A 20,159-nucleotide genomic window follows, 5' to 3' on the forward strand; every position below is an offset into this window, starting at 1 on the left:
TTGGTGGGCCAATCGCGAGCGGGATCGCGTGGGGCAGAGGGTCGTCATTGGACGTCCGCGGCCGGGCGCCGGGGCTCCGCTACCTGTAGCTAGGGGATCGGGAGCTCCGCAACGCGGCGTTCAGACGGCTGGTTCTCGCGAGAACGCAGCCCTCTTCTTGGCCGTGGCAGCTGCGGCAGCTCGAGGAACGTCATGGACGCTCTCGGGGACTTCGTCTGGCCGCGGGCGACCTCGGAGCTCATACTCCTCCCGGTCACGGCCCTGGAGTGCGTTGGGGACCGGCTGCTGGCGGGTGAGGCTCGGTCAGCTCCAGGCGTGCTAGCGGGCGAAGAACTAGCCGGTCCCCTGGGCGCCCCAGGGAAGAGGATGGGCAGTGGGCTGGGGACTGGCCGTGGGGTGAGGCCGTCCGGAGGTGGCGGGAACACAGGACCGGCCCGAGGAGGGCGGGGCTCGAGAAACAAAGTCTTAACGAAGCCGTGGCAGCTTTTCATACATTGTAGCCTGCGTGGCAAGGGTGGCTAGAGCCGCGGGAAGGTGGGGTGGGGGGTGCAGTCGTTGCATATTGGGGGAAGGGCATTGCGCACTCGTAAATGAACTCTGATGAGGTAAAGAATGGGTAGCGGGGAGATAAAGAATGGGCAGCTCCAGGGGGCGTGGCACAAGTATGGCCTCTGGGGAAGGTGAGGCTCCGCCCCCAATGATGAAGGGCCTGAAGAGGGTATGTATGGTCGCCAAAAATTGCATCTGAGGCATCTCTGAGTGGAGCAGTATTGGGAGGGGCCAGGGCTGAGGTCCCTCCTGAAATGGGGCTCTAGACCAACTGCGTCAGTAATCACATGACCCAGGGTCTGGTTGTAAAGGCCTAATAAGGTGGTGGTAGGTTTTCTAAGGTCCCCTCGAACTGACGACTATGCCACCATGATGATGGTCAGCCATCGTCAGCCCAACAGGCTTGTGTGTGTGTCCGTGTGTCAAGGGCATAATTTAGAGCAAATATTGGGTTGCTCCACTGAGCAAACTTTCTAGAGGTGGGGCCAGCAAACTCTTCTGGAAGTGAAATGTATAGAATCTGAAGAAAGAGAAGATATGGAGTATTAAGAGAGGAGTAATGTTGAGCCCTTTGGGTTTGGGCCGGGGATGGGCAGTAGCTGGTAATGTTTACTGGGATGAGGAGTTTAAATGACTTGGGGAGGATGAGATGGTGGGAAATGGCTGCAGCATGGTCAAAAGGAAGCTGGGAGTCCAATTCTGGAAATGTCTGTTGATCTGGGTCTGTGGGTTCTATACCCATGTATGGGTGTAAGGAATTGCCTAGGAAGTGAGTTTGTGTAGAGAGAGGCACTGGACAAGTCTCTGATCGTAAGTTAGGAGTGTGGGTAACACAGAAGATGCTGTCTAGGTTTAACCCTGTCAGATCTTGGAGTTGCAGACCAGTTGTCTGCCGCCATGTAGGTGCTGGGACTTGAACTCTGAGTCCTCTGGAAGAGTGGAGCTCTTAACTGCTGAGCTGTCTCTCCAGCCCCATGTAGAGACTTGCTAACAGTACCTATCTCTGCCTTCCAAGGGTTGTTGCTGTCTGGTGTTGTTTAGGCCTCCTAAACCTTAGTCTCATCCAAGGGTTCACCGCTGTCCAGTGGTGAGGCCAGAACTCAAGGCCAGCCCCCTGTGAGGCGTGGGCGGCTTCTGCTCCCTCTCCTGCTGTTGCCTCTGAATATGCACGGGGGTTGCTGGTTGTAGGCTTAACGGGTGGAAAGGTTGACCCAGCCTTTTCCCTGAGGGAGGGTCAGGAAGGGCGCATGAAGAGACAGATGAAGCTAAGAATTTGGGGAATAGAGCAGAGGAGGCTTTCCCATCTGACGAGGGTGAGCACCTGGGAGGATTCCTAGTGAGTACACATAAAGGGTGAATGGCAGCCAGGCACAGTGGCACAGTGCTATAATCCCAGCAGTTGGGAGGCCTAGGCAAGAGGATTTTGAATTCAGAGTCAACCTGGGCTGTGTGGGAGAACCTCACCACAAAACAAGCATGTAGTCTGAAATAGGAGTCTAGCTGAAGCTGAGGCAAGGACCTCCTAGGCTTAGTAGGACTTTGTGTCCTGATATGTTAAGGTATATTTAAGAAGATGTGCTCCCATCTTGTCTATGGGCCATAGCATAAGGGGAGTGGTTCTGATGTAGCTTTCTACCTCTGTCTAGGTGAGGGGCCTGACTTACTGGTGTACAACTTGGACTTTGGTGGGCATCTCCGGATGGTGAAGCGAGTACAGAACCTGCTTGGCCACTTTCTTATCCATGGTTTCCGAGTGCGACCAGAGCCCAAAGGAGACCTTGACTCTGAAGCCATGATAGCTGTATTTGGGAGTAAGGGACTCAGAGTTGTCAAGGTTAGCTGGGGTCAAAGCCATCTTCGAGAGCTCTGGCGTTCTGGCCTGTGGAACATGTCCGACTGGATCTGGGATGTACGCTGGCTTGAAGGCAATGTAGCCTTGGCCTTGGGCCACAACTCAGTGGTGCTGTATGACCCTGTGATAGGGTGCATGCTGCAGGACGTACCCTGCACAGACAGGTGCACCCTCTCCTCAGCCTGCCTGATTGGAGACACTTGGAAGGAACTGACCATAGTGGCAGGTGCGGTTTCCAACCAGCTCCTGATCTGGTACCCAGCAACTGCTTTAACAGACAACAAACCTGTGGCACCTGACCGGCGGGTTAGTGGACACGTCGGTGTCATCTTCAGCATGTCATACCTGGAAAGCAAGGGCCTGCTGGCAACTGCTTCAGAAGATCGAAGTGTCCGCATCTGGAAGGTGGGCGACCTCCGGGTGCCTGGGGGTCGGGTGCAGAATATTGGTCACTGCTTTGGACATAGTGCGCGTGTGTGGCAGGTGAAGCTCTTAGAGAATTATCTCATTAGTGCAGGAGAGGACTGTGTCTGCTTGGTGTGGAGCCATGAAGGAGAGATCCTTCAAGCCTTTCGGGGTCACCAGGGCCGTGGCATCCGGGCCATAGCTGCTCATGAGAAGCAAGCCTGGGTGATCACTGGCGGTGACGACTCAGGCATTCGGCTCTGGCACCTGGTAGGTCGTGGGTACCCAGGCTTGGGCGTCTCAGCTCTGTGCTTCAGGTCTCCTAGCCGGCCAGGTGCTCTCAAGGCTGTGACTCTGGCTGGTTCCTGGAGGGTACTGGCAGTGACTGATGCAGGGGCCCTGTACCTCTATGACCTTGAGGTCAAATGCTGGGAGCAGCTGCTGGAGGACAAGCGCTTTCAGTCTTACTCCCTGCTGGAAGCGGCCCCTGGCCCTGAAGGCTTTGGACTCTGTGCTTTAGCCAATGGGGAGGGCCTTGTCAAGGTTGTCCCCATCAACACTCCCACTGCTGCGGTGGACCAGAACCTGTTCAGTGGGAAGGTCCACAGCCTGAGTTGGGCCCTGCGTGGCTATGAGGAACTTCTGTTGTTGGCATCCGGCCCTGGTGGGGTAGTAGCTTGCTTGGAGATCTCGGCTGCACCCACTGGCAAGGCCATCTTTGTCAAGGAACGTTGCCGGTACCTGCTTCCCCCAAGCAAGCAGAGATGGCACACATGTAGTGCCTTCCTGCCCCCAGGTGACTTCCTGGTCTGTGGAGACCGCCGTGGCTCTGTGCTGCTGTTCCCTGCCAGACCAAGTCTGTTCAAAAACCCTGGGGTTGGAAGCAAGGCTATTACTGATGCTGAAGCACCCGCAGCTGGCGGCGGTAGTGGTGGGTCTGAGAGTGTGGCAACAGGGTTAGGCCCAGTATCTACCCTTCGTTCTCTGCATGGGAAACAGGGTGTAACCTCAGTTACCTGTCACGGTGGCTATGTATACAGCACAGGGCGTGATGGCACCTACTACCAGCTCTTTGTGCACGGTGGCCAGCTCCAGCCAGTCCTGAGGCAGAAGTCCTGTCGAGGCATGAACTGGGTAGCTGGGCTTCGCATGGTACCTGATGGAAACATGGTCATCTTGGGTTTCCATGCCAATGAATTTGTAGTGTGGAACCCCCGGTCCCATGAGAAGCTACATATCGTCAACTGTGGTGGAGGACACCGCTCCTGGGCCTTTTCTGACACTGAGGCAGCCATGGCCTTTGCCTACCTTAAGGATGGTGATGTCATGCTCTATCGGGCGCTAGGTGGCTGCACTCGGCCAAATGTGATTCTCCGAGAGGGCCTGCATGGCCGTGAAATCACATGTGTAAAGCGTGTGGGCACTGTAACCCTGGGCCCTGAATTTGAGGTACCCAGCTTGGAGCTTCCCGACTACCTGGAACCTGGCAGTGAGGGGCCTGGTCTGATCGACATCGTGATTACATGCAGCGAGGATACTACTGTCTGTGTCCTAGCGCTTCCCACAACCACGGGCTCAGCCCATGCACTCACAGCTGTTTGTAACCATATCTCTTCTGTGCGTGCCCTGGCAGTGTGGGGCATTGGCACACCAGGTGGCCCACAGGATCCTGGACCAGGTCTCACTGCTCATGTAGTATCTGCAGGTGGTCGAGCTGAGATGCACTGCTTTAGCCTCATGGTCACTCCTGACCCCAGCACCCCAAGCCGCCTTGCCTGCCATGTCATGCATCTTTCATCCCATCGGCTAGATGAGTACTGGGACCGGCAGCGCAACCGGCATCGGATGGTCAAGGTGGACCCTGAGACCAGGTAATGTGCACTCCCTGTCATGGACATGGAATGGGATCATTATTGTAGAGGCTACCGGCAGGTGTCTCCTGGCTTGCAGGCTCCACCTGACAGCTGTGTTCTCCCTGCAGGTACATGTCTCTGGCTATTTGTGAGTTTGACTCCGACAAGCCTGGCTATGGCCCCCTTGTGGCTGCAGCCTGTAGTGATGGAGCGGTGAGGTAAGCACTTGGGGCCAGTGGATGAGGAGACAAAGGGTACGAGCTCTCCAGGACGGATTCTGAGATACCTCCCCGCCCGCAGGCTTTTTCTCTTGCAGGACTCTGGGCGAATTCTGCATCTGCTTGCTGAGACTTTCCACCATAAGCGGTGTGTTCTCAAAGTCCATTCCTTCACGCATGAGGCACCTAACCAGCGGCGGTGAGAGAGGCTGTCCTCTGGTTGGGTAAGGGCTCCTGTTGTCTTCCCATCCCTGTCACTGATCTGCCTGCCCTCTCTTGGCACAGGAGGCTGATCCTGTGCAGTGCAGCTACAGATGGCTCCCTGGCCTTCTGGGATCTCACCACCGCAATGGACCGCGGCTCCACTACCCTGGGGTCTCCAGCACACCCTGGGCTTCCCTACCGTAAGTACCTTGACTTCTGTCACCACTTCTCACACAAGATGAAAGAAGCAGGACCCTAATAGCCACTCTCTTCCTCCAGAGCTGGGCACCCCCTGCTTGACCGTCCAGGCCCATAGCTGTGGTGTCAACAGCCTGCACACCCTGCCTACACCCGAGGGCCACCATCTTGTGGCCAGTGGCAGTGAGGATGGGTCCCTCCACGTCTTCAGCCTTGCTGTGAAGACGCCAGAGCTGGAAGAAGCTGATGGGGAGGCTGAGCTGGTACCCCAGCTGTGTGTCCTAGAGGAATATTCTGTCCCCTGTGCACATGCTGCCCATGTGACAGGCCTCAAGATCTTAAGTCCCACCCTCATGGTCTCAGCCTCCATAGATCAACGGCTGACCTTCTGGCGTCTGGGGCACGGTGAGCCCACCTTCATGAACAGCACTGTGTACCATGTGCCAGATGTTGCTGACATGGACTGCTGGCCTGTGAGTCCTGAGTTTGGCCACCGCTGTGCTCTTGGGGGCCAGGGACTTGAGGTTTACAATTGGTATGACTGAGCTATCACAAGGGGCTGGAGAACTGAGCATGGGGCCTGCCTGTAGACGGTGGAGCAGGGATCTGCTGTCTATGCTTATGCTCAGTGTGCTTTGAGGAATGGGGCAGTACCATATTGACGTGGAACACATCAGTAGGGTGCCGCATAGGCGGGCCAAGAATATGCCTCACTCCTTAATGGGTAAAATTATTTATTTTGGCTTTAAGTGTCCAACATCTGTGAGGTTTTGTTTTTTTCCCAGTTGATGAACTTGTAAACATTCCCACCTATTGGTTCCTTAGATATGGCTCAGTGGAGGGAGGCCCAGCATAGCCAAGCCTGTGTGCAACACCTCGCGTACCGCCCTCAGAAGCTGTAGGCGGGCAAACATTTGACCAAAGAGGTGTGGCCGAGGTTCCTGAAAGGAAAGGGACCGGGCTCATCCTCTTGCCTCCCTGTCTTCACCCTGCGTCCCCCATACTCCCCACAGACACCCTTTTGCTGTATGCTCACCCCTAGAATGTGTACGCGGTTATAGTATGAGCTGAAATCCATGCTGAGCTGCACCAGGAACTTGCACACCTAGAAACAGAGGTTGAATCACTGAGCTGTTGTCTCTGTTCTTGTGTCACAACCCAGAATAAAGAATAGTGTGTAGCGTCTGCCTAGTCTGTGCCTCACCATTTCTGTGCGGACGCTGATGTGGAGCCCTGGGGTGCTGGCCAGGCTTACAGTCTGGCTCAGCAGGTCCAGGAAGGGAAGGACACTGTTGAAAAGCAGCAGCCATTCTCCCTGTGGGAGACAAGGGTGTTAGGGGACCACAGCCTTCTGCTTGTGGCTGTTTCTCAGGAGGAATACTCACCTCATCATGGAGTAGAGAGAAATCCAGGCTGCTCACAATCGGGAAAGCAGGATATAGACCTTGTTCCACCCCATGCTTGTAACCCTCGAAGAGCGTGGCAAGGCGGGCGCAGTTGTACATGACAAAGGTGCCGCTCTTGGTACCCTTTGTGGAGATGCTGCTGTCGGCCAGGAGGAGCTAGGAAGGGGAACCCAGCTGTAGAGGGCATGGGCGCTAACCTTCCTCCTCATCTTAGTACTGTGAAGCACCCAGGCTTACCTGGTTCTGTGGAGCTGTGCTTAGCATCTCAAATTTGATGGTGGCTACAGAGAGGACTTCAAAGCTCTCAGTCCACGCTGGGTCTGGGGTTAAGAGATACAAGGTTGGCTAGCGTCTGCAGAGAAGGGACAAGGAGCAGAAGTATAAATGACCCGCTTGTACTTCAGGGCACAAGCAGGGTTCCCCAGTTACCTCGTGCCAGCTCCCCGCCATGCTTCAGTGCTGAGGCCTTACACACCTGTGTGTACCTGAGCCTAGAAGACAAAGCCAGTGAGCAAGACCCCAGTGCAAGCCCTTCCCACATCTCAGCTGCCCCTGGCTTCGGCTAATCTGCCTGCCAACTCACTCACCTGTAGTACTCAGGGGCAGTCATCAGGGTGCCGGGAACACCAGCTACTTTCACTGGGCCACAGACCAGGTGCTTCTGCGAAAGAGGGCAAGGGCTCAGCCCGGTTGGCACTACCCTCCAGCCTCCAAGTATCCTACCTCCGCTACTTCTCTCTCTTAGTTCTCTCAATCTGTACCCACAAGTCTTAGTGCCTCAAGACACAGCCCACCTCCATAGGACCTCTGCACCTGTGGAACAGGCCCCTAAGGTCAGTTTGAACCCATAGTCTAACAGGCCCTTTGGATTTTCAAGGGCCTTCTGAAAACCTTCAAGGTGCATTACCTTTGATACCAACCTGCTTGTGAGGAGCCTGGTCATCCAACTTTTGCCAAAGCAGATCCAATTTTTGTTGCTGGAATGCTTCCTCACAGCTCACCACATGTACAACCATGCAGCCATCTACACCAGAGTCTGGGTCCCCATCCTGAAGAGAGACAGGACATTTACTGCAAAGATGCAGAAAACCAGTTTGGGCAGAGGCCAAGAAGACTGGAGCCCACTAACCAGGCCTGGGTAGCCGCCCTCTGGCCAATGGCGCACAGCCTCCTGCAGCTCAGACAGCACAGAGAGCACATCCTCAGTCACTACAGAAAACAGAGGTGCTAGATGTTCGGCAGTGCAGAGAGACCCCCACCCATTTTGGCCTCTGTCCTACCCAAACAGTTGTCTATGCTGGGGTCATAGCCAGCTGCACGTCTCTGTTCCACTAGTTTCTTCAGACACATTCGGCCTAGGACGCCAGGGGGCAGTGTCTCCTCCTCAGAAACAGAATTAAGTTCTGCAAGCACACAGGTCCTCAGGGTTTCGGTCGAGGTGCTCTTCGAGGCAGTGGGCCAGTCCACCCGAAGTTTCTGAAGCAAAGTTGCCATGTGCGGATCCCGCACCGAGGGCACTAAGCACACACATACCCTGCAAAGCATGGGTGGCCGTCTCAGTCTGCGCACCAGGCCCAGATCGCCATGACTCACCTAATCTTGTGTCTGTCCCCGAAGGTCAGTCTTTTGCCACTGCAGAATGCAACACGCGCTTACCCATGAGCTCGTAGCGTCCGTGTTAGGTGATCGGCCACGAGCACAGCCCGCAGCTGGCTCAGGCGGAGTGTGCTCGGGTTGCAGCGCAGTGCGGGGCAGTGCAGAACAACTCGTGGGCCTGGCGAGGCAGGCTTGGCGGGAGTGGCATAGGAGGCCAGGGCACCGAGTACACGCTCGAAGACAGCGGGGCGCTGTAGTTGGAGCGATAAACCCGCGGGTGTTGGCGCGCAGCGCAGTACAGGGGCCACCCCCGGACCCTGCAGGCAGGTGACCGCGCTGAACACACATTCTGGCACCTGCGGGCAGATGGGCGTGTAAATGGACCGTAGTTGGCCTGAAACTGGCTGGGGATCCCCGTCCAGCTGGCACCCACCTGCCCGTCCCTGAAGCGCGCCTGTAACGCGCTTCGCGGCGCCAAGAAGTCTCGGCCACGCAGGTGCCGGGCGTTCGTTTCCTTGAACCACACCGGGCTACCAGGACCCACCGCGGCGTTAAGGGCCTCCAGCGTCTCCCCCACTCCAAGGCGCCCTGTCGCCATGACGACCGGAAGAGTGAGCGGAACAGGAAACAAATTATCCGTAGAGCTTCCGGGAGGTCCGCCTGGCTGGGGCGGGGATCCGGCTGTGGACCCTTCTGAGTGGACCAGAGCGCTGGAGCACGCTGAGTGAGCTTACACTCAACCCACCGCTTCCTTCCTGTGTTCCCTCCCGACAGTTCTTCCTGCATTCGTGAGCCCTAGACCCAAAACCTCCGGGTCATTTTTGCGCCTAGGGTTTTTTTCGTCGTCACCCTGAATTATTGATGTGGTAGTGGGTCTTTGTCACCAGGCTAAGCACGTTGTCATCAAACTTTGTCATCCGTTTCACATCTTTGTGCTTATGTGATGTCTTATTTATTTTGCCCCATTTAAATAAGATTAAAATGTTAGACAAATTGGCAGTGGAATAAGGCTGTATCATTAATGACACCTGATTTGAGTTTTCGAGACAGGGTTTCTCTGTGTAACAGCCTTGGTTGACCCAGACTGGGCTTGAAATCACACAGATCCACTACCTCTGCCTGAGTGCTGGAATTAAAGTTGTGCATCACCACGCCCATCTTCCATTAAAGACAATTTACTGCCTACTTAAAAAAACAAAACAAAAACAGAACCCTTGAGTTCTTTCCGCCCTTGATTATGCTATAGAATGTCTTTATTCCCAATAAAAGTTCAATCTGATAGAATTGCACCTCGTGGTACCTGAGGAATTAATCATCCTAATTTCCAGTCTTTAATGTTTTTCCTTTAACGTGGTGTTACCAGCACCTTTGATTGCTCTTTAGATAATTGGCCAGTTTGAGACAATTAAATGTGATCACCAGAAGACGCAACTAATCAGAGATCTCAGACCAGGCAAGCACGCTACTGGAAAGCCTTCCTCTGGCTGAAGCTTTCATTTCAATGTAACTTAAGTCTCCATTTCCCCCAGTAATGAATGAATCCAACTAGTGCACTTTGCTCCGGAGAAGAGTGAAATCTAGGAATAAGAAAAGCTTGGCAAGGCCCCTCTCTCTGGGCCAGGGCTCTGAGGCCCTGCTTGGGAGGTGCAGAAAGAGCACTGGGCGGACACGACATTCCCGATGGCTTCTTGGGTGCCCACTCAACGGGAGTGATCGTGTCATTCCAAAGCACTTTCCATGATGTGGGTATGGCTGCTAGCCAGGCTGGGGCCCACCGGCAAGTTGGTGATCTAAGTTACTCTCTCCCTCCATGAAGACGGTTGGGGTGGTTTTTCCCCAGGAAGTGAAGCGCTATCTTTAGCGAGCTGCGGGCTGGGCGGCCCTGTGGGACTCACCGCCATTGCGGCCCTACACAGAGGGCCTGGGACCTCCCTCGTCAGTGTTCTCCGGGGATTCCAGAGAGGGCCATCAGCCTGAGCTCTTTTTGTCGTCTCTGCCTGCCACCATCAGCCTGAGGGTGCACCTGAGAGATGGGGATTAGAATGCCCAGCAGTGTTTCTGAGGGTAGAGACCACCTCATTTGGGCCAGGGCGCTGCTCAGGCAGGAGAGCAGGGAACGAAATCCAAGCGCAGCTGGAATGCTCTGGAGACAACAGCTGCTTTTGGGATTCCGTTGCCCGCTGTCCAGCCGTTGGAGGAGGGCTCCTGCCCCTGGTCACTCGCCCTGGGGCCAAACCGGAACCTGCCCATCCCTTTCCAGTGGGCAGACAAGTAGGTGGTGTAATCCAGTCTAGTGAGAATGAGGCGCTCACCTGGGCCCCAGAACAATAGGAGAAGGCGGGGGCCTCCCCTGGGACCAGGTCCCGATCCGGATTAGATCAGAAGGGCAGGATTAGCCCTGTGAGTCCCAAGCAGCAGGAGCCACTGGTACGGTGACGGGCGGACTTCGGAATCTGCCAAGAGGGAAGCGATCCCGTGGGACCCGAGAGGAAGTAAACCCACGCGTCCACTTCTGGGATACCCCAAGGCTCGGGGCTCTTTGTCCGGTGGCGCTGCCAGCTCACGAAGTGCCAGGGGCCAAACCGGCCCACATAGCAGCGGCAGTTCAGGCTCCCCCAGAACCCAATGCAACCAGCCCTGCAAGAGCCCCATAGCCAAAGCTCCGGTGGTGCCCAGCATCCCACCCATCTAGTCCAGCGGACAGAGAACGCGACAAAGTTCCCCTGAGGCCAGGACAGAACCGGTGCGCAGAGATGCCCAAGCCGCGCGCCGTCAGCGACTCTTGCGCCAGTAGGCCCTAGACTCGGCTCAAGACAGGGGGAAGGGGAGACTCGGTACGCGCAGGAAGAGCGCGCGAGGACAGGGTGATGCTCCCGGCGCTGTTACTTCACGTCGGGTCCGGTTCGGCCCAGTCAGTCCCACCCGAACAGCTACTCCGGCACTGCCACGGTGTGCCCTTCCGCTGGCTCTAGCAGTCCGCAGACTTGGAGCCATTTTAAGGAGAAGCCATCTGGCCACACCCCCTCACGCTCCCGGGAAGCCAATCCACGTCCGGCCACGCCTCTCACGGAACGCCGCGCCGCCGCCAACGGTCGCGCGGGTGACGGTTGGGCAGGGCGGCGATTTCGAGACTAGCTCGGGAAACCTTAGCCACCCGCCCCGCCCACGGAGCCCGACTCTCCAAAGCCTGGGATTAGGGGCCTGGAGGCTGGCACCACACCCTGGCCAGGTGTTCGTAACAGGACCAGGTGCGCAGCTGCCCCGCCCGGGTCCCCGGGAGCCCTGAATAATGGCTGGGACGGCGAGCAACAGGCCGCAGCTGCGCCTAAACAATACCCGGAGGGCGCCCGAGCTAGCAGGTGTCTGCCCCCCAGCCCCCAGGGACAGTCGGTGGAGGCCTGGGGCGGGGTGGGCAACAGGTGCTGACACAAGAACCGCACGGGGGACAGAGTCTACCGAGACAGATGTCAGTGCCCACTGTGCCGGCCAAGTTGCGCGGTGCCCTCCGGGACGCAAGGGGCGCTGTGGCTGCGCTGATACAGACAACGTTGCGATCCCATCACTCCTGCGACCCGGTTACCAAGCGCGGTGCAGCCATGGCCGCTGCTCTTGGGTTTCGCTGCCTGTACCGAGCGCGACCTCTCCGTCTCTGTCGGCGCGTGGATCTGCTGTGGTGAGCCCCCTGCCTCGCCCCTGACCTCTCGCAGAGTTGTACGTCCTAGCCACAAGTCCCTGACTTTAGCTCTCCGCAGGAGAACACCGCGACGGGGCCACCGGCTCTCTCCTGCGGATGATGAGGCGTACCACCGGACGCGTATCTCTCTGCTCCAAAAAGAGTTCCCTCAGGCTGTGTACATCGACAGCTACAATAGCAGAGGATTCATGATCAACGGAAACCGCGTGTTTGGCCCGTGCGCGCTGCTCCCACAGACAGTGGTCCAGTGGAATGTGAGCCCTACCCTCCAGTGAAATTTAAGTCGAGAGCCAAGTCATTCCCTCCTGGCAAATTTAGCTTTATTTTGTTGCCTGTTTAGTATCGCTGTAGGTAGACGGTGTAGATTTGACATGTTGAACCGCCTCTGCTCCCATACAGGTGGGATCCCATCGAGATATCACGGAAGAGAGCTTCTCCCTTTTCTGGATGCTGGAGCCTAGAATAGGTATGGGGCGGGTGTGTGTGTAGAGCTGGGTCCTTAAGTAGCCACCCTTCTCAGACCCTTAACACTGGGTTGCAAACAACACTTGGTTAACATTCTCCCCCTTCCTTATAGAGATTGTAGTGGTGGGCACTGGAAACAAGACTGAGCGGCTTCACTCCCAAGTGCTACAGGCCATGAGGCAGCGAGGCATCGCTGTGGAGGTGCAGGATACGGTAGGTCTTCAGGCGGGAAAATCCTACCTACTCTAGGCCTACTTAGCGCCACTAAGCATGCTAATGCCGATGTTTTCATTGCAGCCCAATGCTTGCGCCACTTTCAACTTCCTATGCCATGAAGGTCGAGTGACAGGAGCTGCCCTCATCCCCCCCCCTGGAGAGACTATGCTCACTTCGTTGCATGAGACTGCAAAATGAAACAGCAGGAACAGTCAAGGGGGTACGGGCACTCTGCAGAATGAATGCAGGGACTGCCAGTGCTTTCCCAACCCTCTGCCTGTTGGCACTTCCGACACTTGTCATGCTTGCTCGGGATGATGTCATACTTCTGAATACAAGGATCACTTGAGTCAATGTGGCTGCTTGCCGGGAGTTATGGAAGACTTAACTGTCTTCACCCAGACAATGTAGGATTTCCTGACCTCTAACAGGCTGGGTGGCAGTGTTCTCACGGGCTCATATGCAGATTCACGGGGACCCCAATGGCCGGCCTGACTTCTTTAGAGCTAGAACTAACCCAGCACTCTGCCAGAGCCCAAAGAAGGGAGACTGTGCTTTTGACATGCTAGTGACATGCATCTACTCAACTCAAAGATCAGTTGTCTTTTTTTTCCAAAACTTTTATTGAAAAATTCAAGGCATATACTGGATTTCTTTCAGAAAAGCCGCTTCTCATACCTGTAGGCAGAGACCATCTGTGAGTTCAGGGCAGGAAGGAGGTGGTCCGAGGCTGGCAGAAACTCCCACCCAAGAACAGGGGCTACTTACGAATGAAGGCTGTGGACACCACCTTCCACCTGAGCTGAGGATGTCCTCTTCTCAAATTTCAGTTCCCCAGAGTACATCATGGCTCTGCAGAAAAGCAGGTATTAGACAGATGCAGACAGTAGTAGCTGGCCCTGCCCCACCCTCTACTCATGCGCCACTACCCAAGAGCTCACCGGACTTGAGTTAAGCTCTTGGCACCAATGTCCTGACAGGAATGCTGGATGCCAGCAATCAAGTAAGGGACGAACTTATGGATAGACCCTTTGTCCTGCACAGCCCCTGAAACTCCTTGGGCCACTTTGATTTTATCAGCTTCGCTGTTGGAATAGGCAAATTAACAGGCAAAGTTAGCACAGGGACAAGACCAGATGCAGGGTTTGGTGGTGGTGGGGACTTAGTTGTTTGCCTGTCCTACCTGAAATATCGGTTTTGGCTGCTGAGATGCTTGTCCATGGCATCGAGAGAACCCATACCGCGGTACTTTTTTAGCCGGATCCCATCTGAGAAGAAGTACTCACCAGGGGCCTCCGTGGTGGCAGCCAAGAGGGAGCCCATCATGACTGTGGATAGATGAATGAGCTAGGGCTGAATCTGAGCAGTTTAGGAAAGGGGCACCACCTGGCCCTCAGGTGACTAGGCCTCACCTGTAGAAGCTCCAAGAGCCAAAGCTTTGGCAATATGACCCACATTTTGGATTCCCCCATCAGCAATAACAGGAACACCAAAGCGCCGAGCATACTCAGAAACCTTGTACACTGCTGTTGCTTGGGGCCGCCCACAGGCCAACACTGTTGAAAGACGGATGTGTGATATTGGGATGGGATACAAGGGCCACTTACAGGGACCCAGGAGCTCTGAAAGACACCTATATCAAAAGTCAGTAGCTGAAAGAAAAGTTGTCTGAGATGGCTGCTAGCTCATCTGCCTTGAATAGTACAAATAGCTGCCATGGCTTTGCCTCTGCTGAGTGCATGTGCGCAGGGCCCAGTGCAGTCTCAGGCACATGCAGTTTATAGCAGCCGGGAAGCCCCGCGCAGCTGCTATCAGACGGGGAAAGAGTAACCGTGCAGTTAGTAGTATTCGGGGACACCAAGTCAGGCCTAGCCCTTCCTGTATAATGGGCAGCTCAGGCAAGACTGGGGCAATAGTATAGTATAGTAATAGTATATTACAATAGTATAGTAATGGAGAAAAGAGAGGTGTTAGCAGTTTTCCTGCCAGGCTCAAGAATTGGTTGTTGAGCCATGCCTATTGCAGAGAATGTGGGCAGAGCAGGGCCTACCTCAGGAAGGAGGTCCTGCTCTAAGCACCCTAGGAAGGAGCTGTGATCTCAAGCAGCCCCCAAACCATGGTCTGTACATGTTTGCCCTGCCCACCCAACAGCACCACAAACCCTGGGAGCTACAGCTACAGTCAACCAAGCAGCCGGGCAGTGGGCAGCTGGGCAGGGCCAGTGCGCCGGGCCGGACTTACTATAGCAGCCCGAGACAGTGGAAGGGCATTTGGGGCTGTGGGACTTTATGTCTGGTGGGATCTTGGGAGCCGCTAAATAAAACAAACAGACCAGAGTTTAGAGAGGGCACAGAGCAGGAGCAAGTAGGCCAGGCTAGGCAAGTAGTGGCAGGTGAGGGGTGACAAGAACTTGTCTTGCTTCCAGCCATGTCACCCATCCAAGAGGCCTGTTTGGCCCTAGAATTGCCCCTGTAGAACTCGAAGTTCCCCTAAGAGCCATTGGCTCCAATGAAAGCACATTTACCTTCCTGGGTAATGCAGATGGAACCACACCCCATGCCAACGCGCAGAGCATCCACTCCTGCATCTATGAGGTTCTTGGCTTGGGCAGCAGTGACCACTACAGGGAAAGGGAAAGGATAATGAGGGTCTCTGTGGGAGAGAGCTTGAAAATCCTTACCCACCAGTGCTGCCTTCTTACCATTGCCTCCGATGACTTGGAGATTGGGGTATTTCTCCTTGATGTATTTGATCATATTGATTTGGAAAATGGAGTTTCCCTGGGAAGAGTCCTAGGACAGGAAGAAATTCTAGCTACACCATGATATGGCTGGCAATCACCCCTACAATCCCACCCGCCTTACACTGTAGCTTACCAAAACCACTACATCCACACCAGCAAGGGCAAGTAAGTCCAGCCTATATTTGTCATCCTCATGAGTACCAATGGCTGCCCCACATAGTAGCTGCTTTTTGGCATCTTTGGAGGCCAGTGGGTAATCACGATTCTTCTTCAGGTCTGTCCGGGCAATGATGGCTACCAGCTCATCATCTTCATTCACAATAGGCAACTTTCCTGAAGACACGCCAGGATGTGAATCAGAACCCTGAATGTTTCTGTGCTCCTTCCCGCCTTCAGGACTTACCCTTTTTACTTCGCTGCAGAATTTCATTTGCCTCCTTCAGAGTGATGCCTGCAGGGGCTACCACCAAATCCTCCCTCTTTGTCATGATCTAGATGAGTCATGAGGGCAGAAGAGTCGGATCAGGACCCTCCTTTCCCCACAGGCAGCATTATCCAAGCACAACAACCACCCCTCCAGACAGGTACCCAGTAGCCATTATACCATTCAAGTTAGTGAAACTTAAGGAAGAACACAGTATAGGGAGAAGCCTCTCATAGAGAAACAAACAAACAAACACAAAAAACAAACACACACAAAAACAAACAAACAAAAAACCCACACAAACCAGAAAGGTCAAGAACTACTCCCCACTTTAAGCATAGAAAATAAATAAATAAACAAAGCATGAATGCTAGCACATAGCAGATATTTTGTCATCAGAGTCCCTACAGGTACAAGGGATGCAGAACATCATGAAGTCTGAAACATGGCGGGTGTTTTTTTTTGTGGCCAGACAATGAGTAATTCACAGCGTAAACAAACTGCCCTTCTTCAGCCTGGGTCGTTAGACCTTGGTTGTTCTACATTATTGGCACCTACCTCCTCCAAGAAACGGTCATGCTCTTCCTCCTTGAGAAAATCAATGTCCCTTGAAGAAATGATGCCCACCAATCGACTCCCCATTCGGCCTGTATCTGTGATGGGGATACCACAGAAGCCATGCCTGGCTTTGGCTTCAAAAACATCCCGCACACGATCCTTGGGGCTAAGGACCACAGGATCAGTGATGAATCCCTGTTCATATTTCTGGAAGAGATGGTGAGAAGATCATTGCATCTTTGGAATCATTCTCAGTAACCTCCTAGTCTAATGCATAGGTCCATGTCTAGGTGTCCTGCATGGCAGCGCCCAGAACCCAATCAACCCCTCTAATAAGGACATGGGTGGGCTGGAAGCACTGTGCACTAGCTTAAGAAACAAGGCTTTCTCCTCAGGAAATAACCCTGACAGTGGGAAGAAAGGACCCTTAGTTAGCACAACAAACCCTCCATTTCCACCCACTCCACCTCTGTGTAATTCCCAGGAGATTCTGGCCATGATCCTTGCCCTTCTGACCTTCACTTTCCGAACTTCATTGGCCTGGAATTCAGGTGTACAGTTGTGGTGAATGAAACCAATACCTCCTGTAAGCTAAAAGATGGACACAAACGTCAGTGAGTGATGGATGCGAGGCACAGTACTTGGCAGAGATGGCACCCTGCCCTGTCCTCTCACGACCCTCTAGGCTCACCGCCATTGCAATGGCCATTCCAGCCTCTGTGACAGTGTCCATAGGTGAGGAAACCAATGGGGTCTTCAGTGTGATCTTCTTAGTTAGAGCCGAGGTCAAATCCTGAGGAGATAAAAGACCACTAAAGGAAAAACACAGCTTATTCCTCAGGGTCCATAAAATGGCTCTGGATCACCGGCATGCTCACCAGAAAGATCATTCCATTGACTCTACCCTACTTCCCAAAGCCAATTAATTCTCCTATAGCTCACATTAACAAACAGCAGCATCAGCTGGGTGTGATGACACACACCTTTAATCCCAGCACTCTGGAGGCAGAGGAAGGTGGATCTGAGTTTGAGGCCAACCTGATCTACAGAGAGAGTTCCATAGGATAGAAAAACCCTGTCTCGAAAACACCAAAAAAGCAAGCAACCAAGCAGCAACACCTTCCCAACTCCTTGATGTTCACAACGTAATTCCTAGAATGGGCATGGTGGCACATGCCTACTGTAATCTCAGCACTCTAGTCAGAAGCCGGAGCAGTTTGGGGTCAGCCTCGTCAACATAACTAGTTCCAGACGGGCCACACAGACATATAGGAAGACGATTTCAAAAACAAAATAGAAAAACCAAGTCACTTATACTTACCACTTGGTCTGCAGTGAAGTCGATATACCCAGGAAGAATGAGAAAATCGCTGTAGGAGGGAATTAGGCAGAACTCTCAGGCTTCTAACCCAAGAGACTCCAACTCCATATATCCCATAAAGCTCTGGGCAGGGAGTTGTACTGAGGGCATGCGCCACAGGCAAGATGGCACTGGGTGGATTAGGGGCAGGGGCTCTTCTGCCAACGAGCTAGCTGTCAGTGCTCCTGCACACTGACAATCCCACATGTCCAGAGAACAGAGTCTTAAGACTCAGTCCTAAGTACCGTTGAAACTACGCTTTCCACCCCAGCCCTGGCGCCACATCTGTCAAAATCATTCTCCAGAGATAGGTAATTAATTCCCCGAACCCGTTCCCCATGTCCGCTCCCAGAGCTTCGATGAAGCCCTCATCCGGCCTCCTCGGCCAGCGTGCGGCCCCCTCGCCTCGCCCAGATGGGTGCCCTAGACCCGCACTTGTAGGTGAGGCCATCCCCGCAGTTGAAGAGCTGCTGAGCTGTGAGTCCGTCGTCTGGCACGTAAGACGTGCCACCGCTAATTAGGTAGTCCGCCATGACCAACGAGGAACACGGACGCGTGCCTCCGAGGACCGCGCCGCAGAGGCCTCTGCCGTCTGGACCGCGCCAATATAAACCACACGATTTCGTCACTACGCCGTGTGCGTCGCTGACGCCAGAACGTAGGGCGTGCACGCTGGAGCCACGCCTTATACGGGGGCGGGGTTAGCTGGGAAAAGGAACGCATGCTCATTGCATTCCCAGGCCCTTATTCTGGAAGGCTGTTTCCGGTCCCATGGCTCCCATGGCTCCCCCACCCCCAGCCGGATCTTGGCCCGAAAAACTCCTCCCCAAATAAAGACACATTATACACTAGTGTGCTGAAAAGACGTGCTTGTCATTCTTAATAAACAACTAGAATAAGAATACATAAGAGAAAGAGTGGTATCTTTATATGATACACAAGTGTATGTTACAAGAATTCCATCAGGCACAGGAGCCTCAGGTTTAAGGCCTCAATGTTAGGCCAAAAGGAAAAAACAAAAAACAAAAAAGGCATGGTAAAGTTTTTACTTTAACATCTATGTCACTTGTCATAAAGGAGGGTGTAATAGAAATTGTCTTTAATAAAATCATAATTGAAGTTCCCCTCATTTTTCTTTCATTAAGATGCTAAGCATATGTCTGAGCATGAAGAAAAAAGCCGTGGCTCCATGTAGTCAGTAAAGCCTGCCAGTCCAAAGTGAAGGTCAGGTGGAGATTTCCAGGAGGGTTGATCATCAGCAGCTCCATCTTCCTTGAGGAAGGGAAGGGCCCATATTTGTCTCAACAGTCCAAGTCCCTTTCCCCATGCCCCAGACAAAAGAAAAAAAGAGAAAGAAAAAGCCAGCTACTTCCTAGAACATCTGGCTCTCAGAAAACTCAGAGCCCCATGAACCAAGGGGTCTACCCAGGTCTATGAAGATGCAAAGGGGCAATGTTGTCTTTTACATTATTTTTCATCAGAAGTAGCCTGAAAAACATTAAAAAAAAAAAAAAAAAAAAAAAAAAAAAAAAAAAAAAAAAGAAAGAAAGAAAGAAAGAAAAAGGAAAGAAAAAACGGAGGCCTCTTCTTTAGTGTAAAAGTCTTTGTCTGGTTTTTCCTGGATTTGCCTGCTGTGCTGAAGCACCTCAGTGCATGGTGGTTGCGCTGGCCACGGCAATGGCTTCTTGAATTTCCCGTATAACCAAGATCCGGGTCAGCATCTGTCCCATCTGTTCTCTGCTGATAGGCTGGACTGAGTACCAAATTGGGCTGTTGGGAGCCACCACCGGCTCAGGTGTCAGGTAAAAGGTGTCATTTCGGCCTTTCACACTCTGGGGGCTGAAGCATATTTCAGTAAACGATGGATAATAGCATAATTTTAACTCTTCCAGCCTGAGCCTCCCAAACAGACATTCTATGAAAAGCTCTTGAGGTAGGAGATCTGAAGGTGTAACATAGCTATGGAGTTCCATGTACTCCACATACCACACCAGGAACTCAACTGGGGCCACTGTAAACGCCAGTGACAAGGTGCTTCTTTTTGTCCGTTATATAAACACATTATGATAAGTCACTTGCTGTACTTGCCTAGTACACCTCAGGTTGGACTACTTAAATCTATCTCTGTTCCACTTGCAGCAGACTTCAGGACCTAGATCTACCTCTAGGCAGTTAAACAGTGTTCTCTACTTGCCCAATACAGGTATTATCTGGGCTCACTCCCACCTCCAGCCCAGTGCTGCACCTCTTCAGTACCTAGCACACTCCACCCATCATCACACAACTATTTATCCATGTGTTCCAAATGTAATGAACCTCTATGTGCACCAGAGCTATATTGGGTACAGCTGTTAAAGAAGGGAGCAGGAAAAATTGTAGAGTTCCTGACTAACAAAATTACAGAAATACTCAACATCT

General features: G+C 53.4%; 5 protein-coding genes across 11 annotated transcripts in view; 2 read left to right on the top strand and 3 right to left on the bottom strand.

The window, feature by feature from the left end:
- The window catches only part of Impdh2 (inosine monophosphate dehydrogenase 2), a 134,829-nt gene extending 116,483 nt beyond the window's left edge, over positions 1 to 18,346 (bottom strand). Inside the window, exons 1-14 of one of the 2 annotated variants that reach the window (XM_051203995.1) lie at positions 18,177 to 18,346; positions 17,703 to 17,751; positions 17,073 to 17,174; positions 16,898 to 16,972; positions 16,382 to 16,588; positions 15,803 to 15,890; positions 15,533 to 15,732; positions 15,358 to 15,448; positions 15,181 to 15,276; positions 14,069 to 14,212; positions 13,840 to 13,984; positions 13,598 to 13,741; positions 13,425 to 13,508; positions 13,311 to 13,334 (exon numbers count right to left, since the gene is read on the bottom strand). In XM_051203995.1, coding sequence (XP_051059952.1) covers positions 13,313 to 13,334; positions 13,425 to 13,508; positions 13,598 to 13,741; positions 13,840 to 13,984; positions 14,069 to 14,212; positions 15,181 to 15,276; positions 15,358 to 15,448; positions 15,533 to 15,732; positions 15,803 to 15,890; positions 16,382 to 16,588; positions 16,898 to 16,972; positions 17,073 to 17,174; positions 17,703 to 17,751; positions 18,177 to 18,274 — 1,545 coding nt within the window. In that variant the 5' untranslated portion in view covers positions 18,275 to 18,346 and the 3' untranslated portion in view covers positions 13,311 to 13,312. Of the gene's footprint in view, positions 1 to 13,310; positions 13,335 to 13,424; positions 13,509 to 13,597; positions 13,742 to 13,839; positions 13,985 to 14,068; positions 14,213 to 15,180; positions 15,277 to 15,357; positions 15,449 to 15,532; positions 15,733 to 15,802; positions 15,891 to 16,381; positions 16,589 to 16,897; positions 16,973 to 17,072; positions 17,194 to 17,702; positions 17,752 to 18,176 lie in introns of both variants that reach the window. The other variant, XM_051204002.1, reaches the window with a different exon arrangement.
- Wdr6 (WD repeat domain 6) lies at positions 63 to 6,464 on the top strand. Its single transcript, XM_051203963.1, has 6 exons — positions 63 to 292; positions 2,196 to 4,677; positions 4,788 to 4,877; positions 4,960 to 5,076; positions 5,163 to 5,281; positions 5,361 to 6,464. The coding sequence occupies exons 1-6, from the start codon at positions 193 to 195 to the stop codon at positions 5,822 to 5,824; spliced, it is 3,372 nt and encodes a 1,123-aa protein (XP_051059920.1). The 5' UTR covers positions 63 to 192; the 3' UTR covers positions 5,825 to 6,464.
- Positions 6,083 to 8,937, bottom strand: Dalrd3 (DALR anticodon binding domain containing 3). Of its 2 annotated transcripts, XM_051203982.1 has the most exons (12): positions 8,715 to 8,931; positions 8,342 to 8,637; positions 7,966 to 8,219; positions 7,815 to 7,894; positions 7,606 to 7,734; positions 7,273 to 7,346; positions 7,115 to 7,176; positions 6,923 to 7,005; positions 6,665 to 6,841; positions 6,484 to 6,594; positions 6,316 to 6,384; positions 6,083 to 6,220 (listed from the first exon to the last, which is right to left on the bottom strand). In XM_051203982.1, exons 1-12 carry the CDS (start codon positions 8,877 to 8,879, stop codon positions 6,101 to 6,103), a joined length of 1,620 nt encoding a protein of 539 aa, XP_051059939.1. In that variant the 5' UTR covers positions 8,880 to 8,931; the 3' UTR covers positions 6,083 to 6,100. The 2 variants fall into 2 exon arrangements, with proteins under 2 accessions (XP_051059939.1, XP_051059931.1); XM_051203974.1 differs by having other exon boundaries at positions 6,083 to 6,384; positions 8,715 to 8,937.
- Positions 11,174 to 12,945, top strand: Ndufaf3 (NADH:ubiquinone oxidoreductase complex assembly factor 3). The gene is made up of 5 exons (XM_051204035.1): positions 11,174 to 11,954; positions 12,034 to 12,229; positions 12,375 to 12,441; positions 12,553 to 12,653; positions 12,738 to 12,945. The coding sequence occupies exons 1-5, from the start codon at positions 11,746 to 11,748 to the stop codon at positions 12,852 to 12,854; spliced, it is 690 nt and encodes a 229-aa protein (XP_051059992.1). The 5' UTR covers positions 11,174 to 11,745; the 3' UTR covers positions 12,855 to 12,945.
- Positions 18,347 to 18,595: 249 nt separating the features above from the next.
- Qrich1 (glutamine rich 1) overlaps positions 18,596 to 20,159 on the bottom strand; it is a 33,084-nt gene continuing 31,520 nt past the window's right edge. For all 5 annotated transcript variants that reach the window (XM_051204072.1, XM_051204087.1, XM_051204107.1 and 2 more), the window contains one exon: positions 18,596 to 19,580. In XM_051204072.1, coding sequence (XP_051060029.1) covers positions 19,388 to 19,580 — 193 coding nt within the window. In that variant the 3' untranslated portion in view covers positions 18,596 to 19,387. The remainder of the gene's footprint in view (positions 19,581 to 20,159) is intronic.

This window comes from Phodopus roborovskii, unplaced genomic scaffold (assembly GCF_943737965.1).
Source record: "Phodopus roborovskii unplaced genomic scaffold, PHOROB, whole genome shotgun sequence".
NCBI classification, from domain to species: domain Eukaryota; kingdom Metazoa; phylum Chordata; class Mammalia; order Rodentia; family Cricetidae; genus Phodopus; species Phodopus roborovskii.

Coding starts and splice junctions, on each gene's coding strand:
- Ndufaf3 (XM_051204035.1), top strand. CDS start 11,746: ATGTCAGTGCCCACTGTGCCGGCCAAGTTGCGCGGTGCCCTCCGGGAC. Junction 11,955..12,033: donor CGGCGCGTGGATCTGCTGTG/GTGAGCCCCCTG, acceptor AGCTCTCCGCAG/GAGAACACCGCGACGGGGCC. Junction 12,230..12,374: donor AGACAGTGGTCCAGTGGAAT/GTGAGCCCTACC, acceptor GCTCCCATACAG/GTGGGATCCCATCGAGATAT.
- Dalrd3 (XM_051203974.1), bottom strand. CDS start 8,879: ATGGCGACAGGGCGCCTTGGAGTGGGGGAGACGCTGGAGGCCCTTAAC. Junction 8,638..8,714: donor CGCGCTTCAGGGACGGGCAG/GTGGGTGCCAGC, acceptor ATCTGCCCGCAG/GTGCCAGAATGTGTGTTCAG. Junction 6,595..6,664: donor TCTCTCTACTCCATGATGAG/GTGAGTATTCCT, acceptor TGTCTCCCACAG/GGAGAATGGCTGCTGCTTTT.
- Wdr6 (XM_051203963.1), top strand. CDS start 193: ATGGACGCTCTCGGGGACTTCGTCTGGCCGCGGGCGACCTCGGAGCTC. Junction 293..2,195: donor TGGGGACCGGCTGCTGGCGG/GTGAGGCTCGGT, acceptor ACCTCTGTCTAG/GTGAGGGGCCTGACTTACTG. Junction 5,282..5,360: donor ACACCCTGGGCTTCCCTACC/GTAAGTACCTTG, acceptor CTCTTCCTCCAG/AGCTGGGCACCCCCTGCTTG.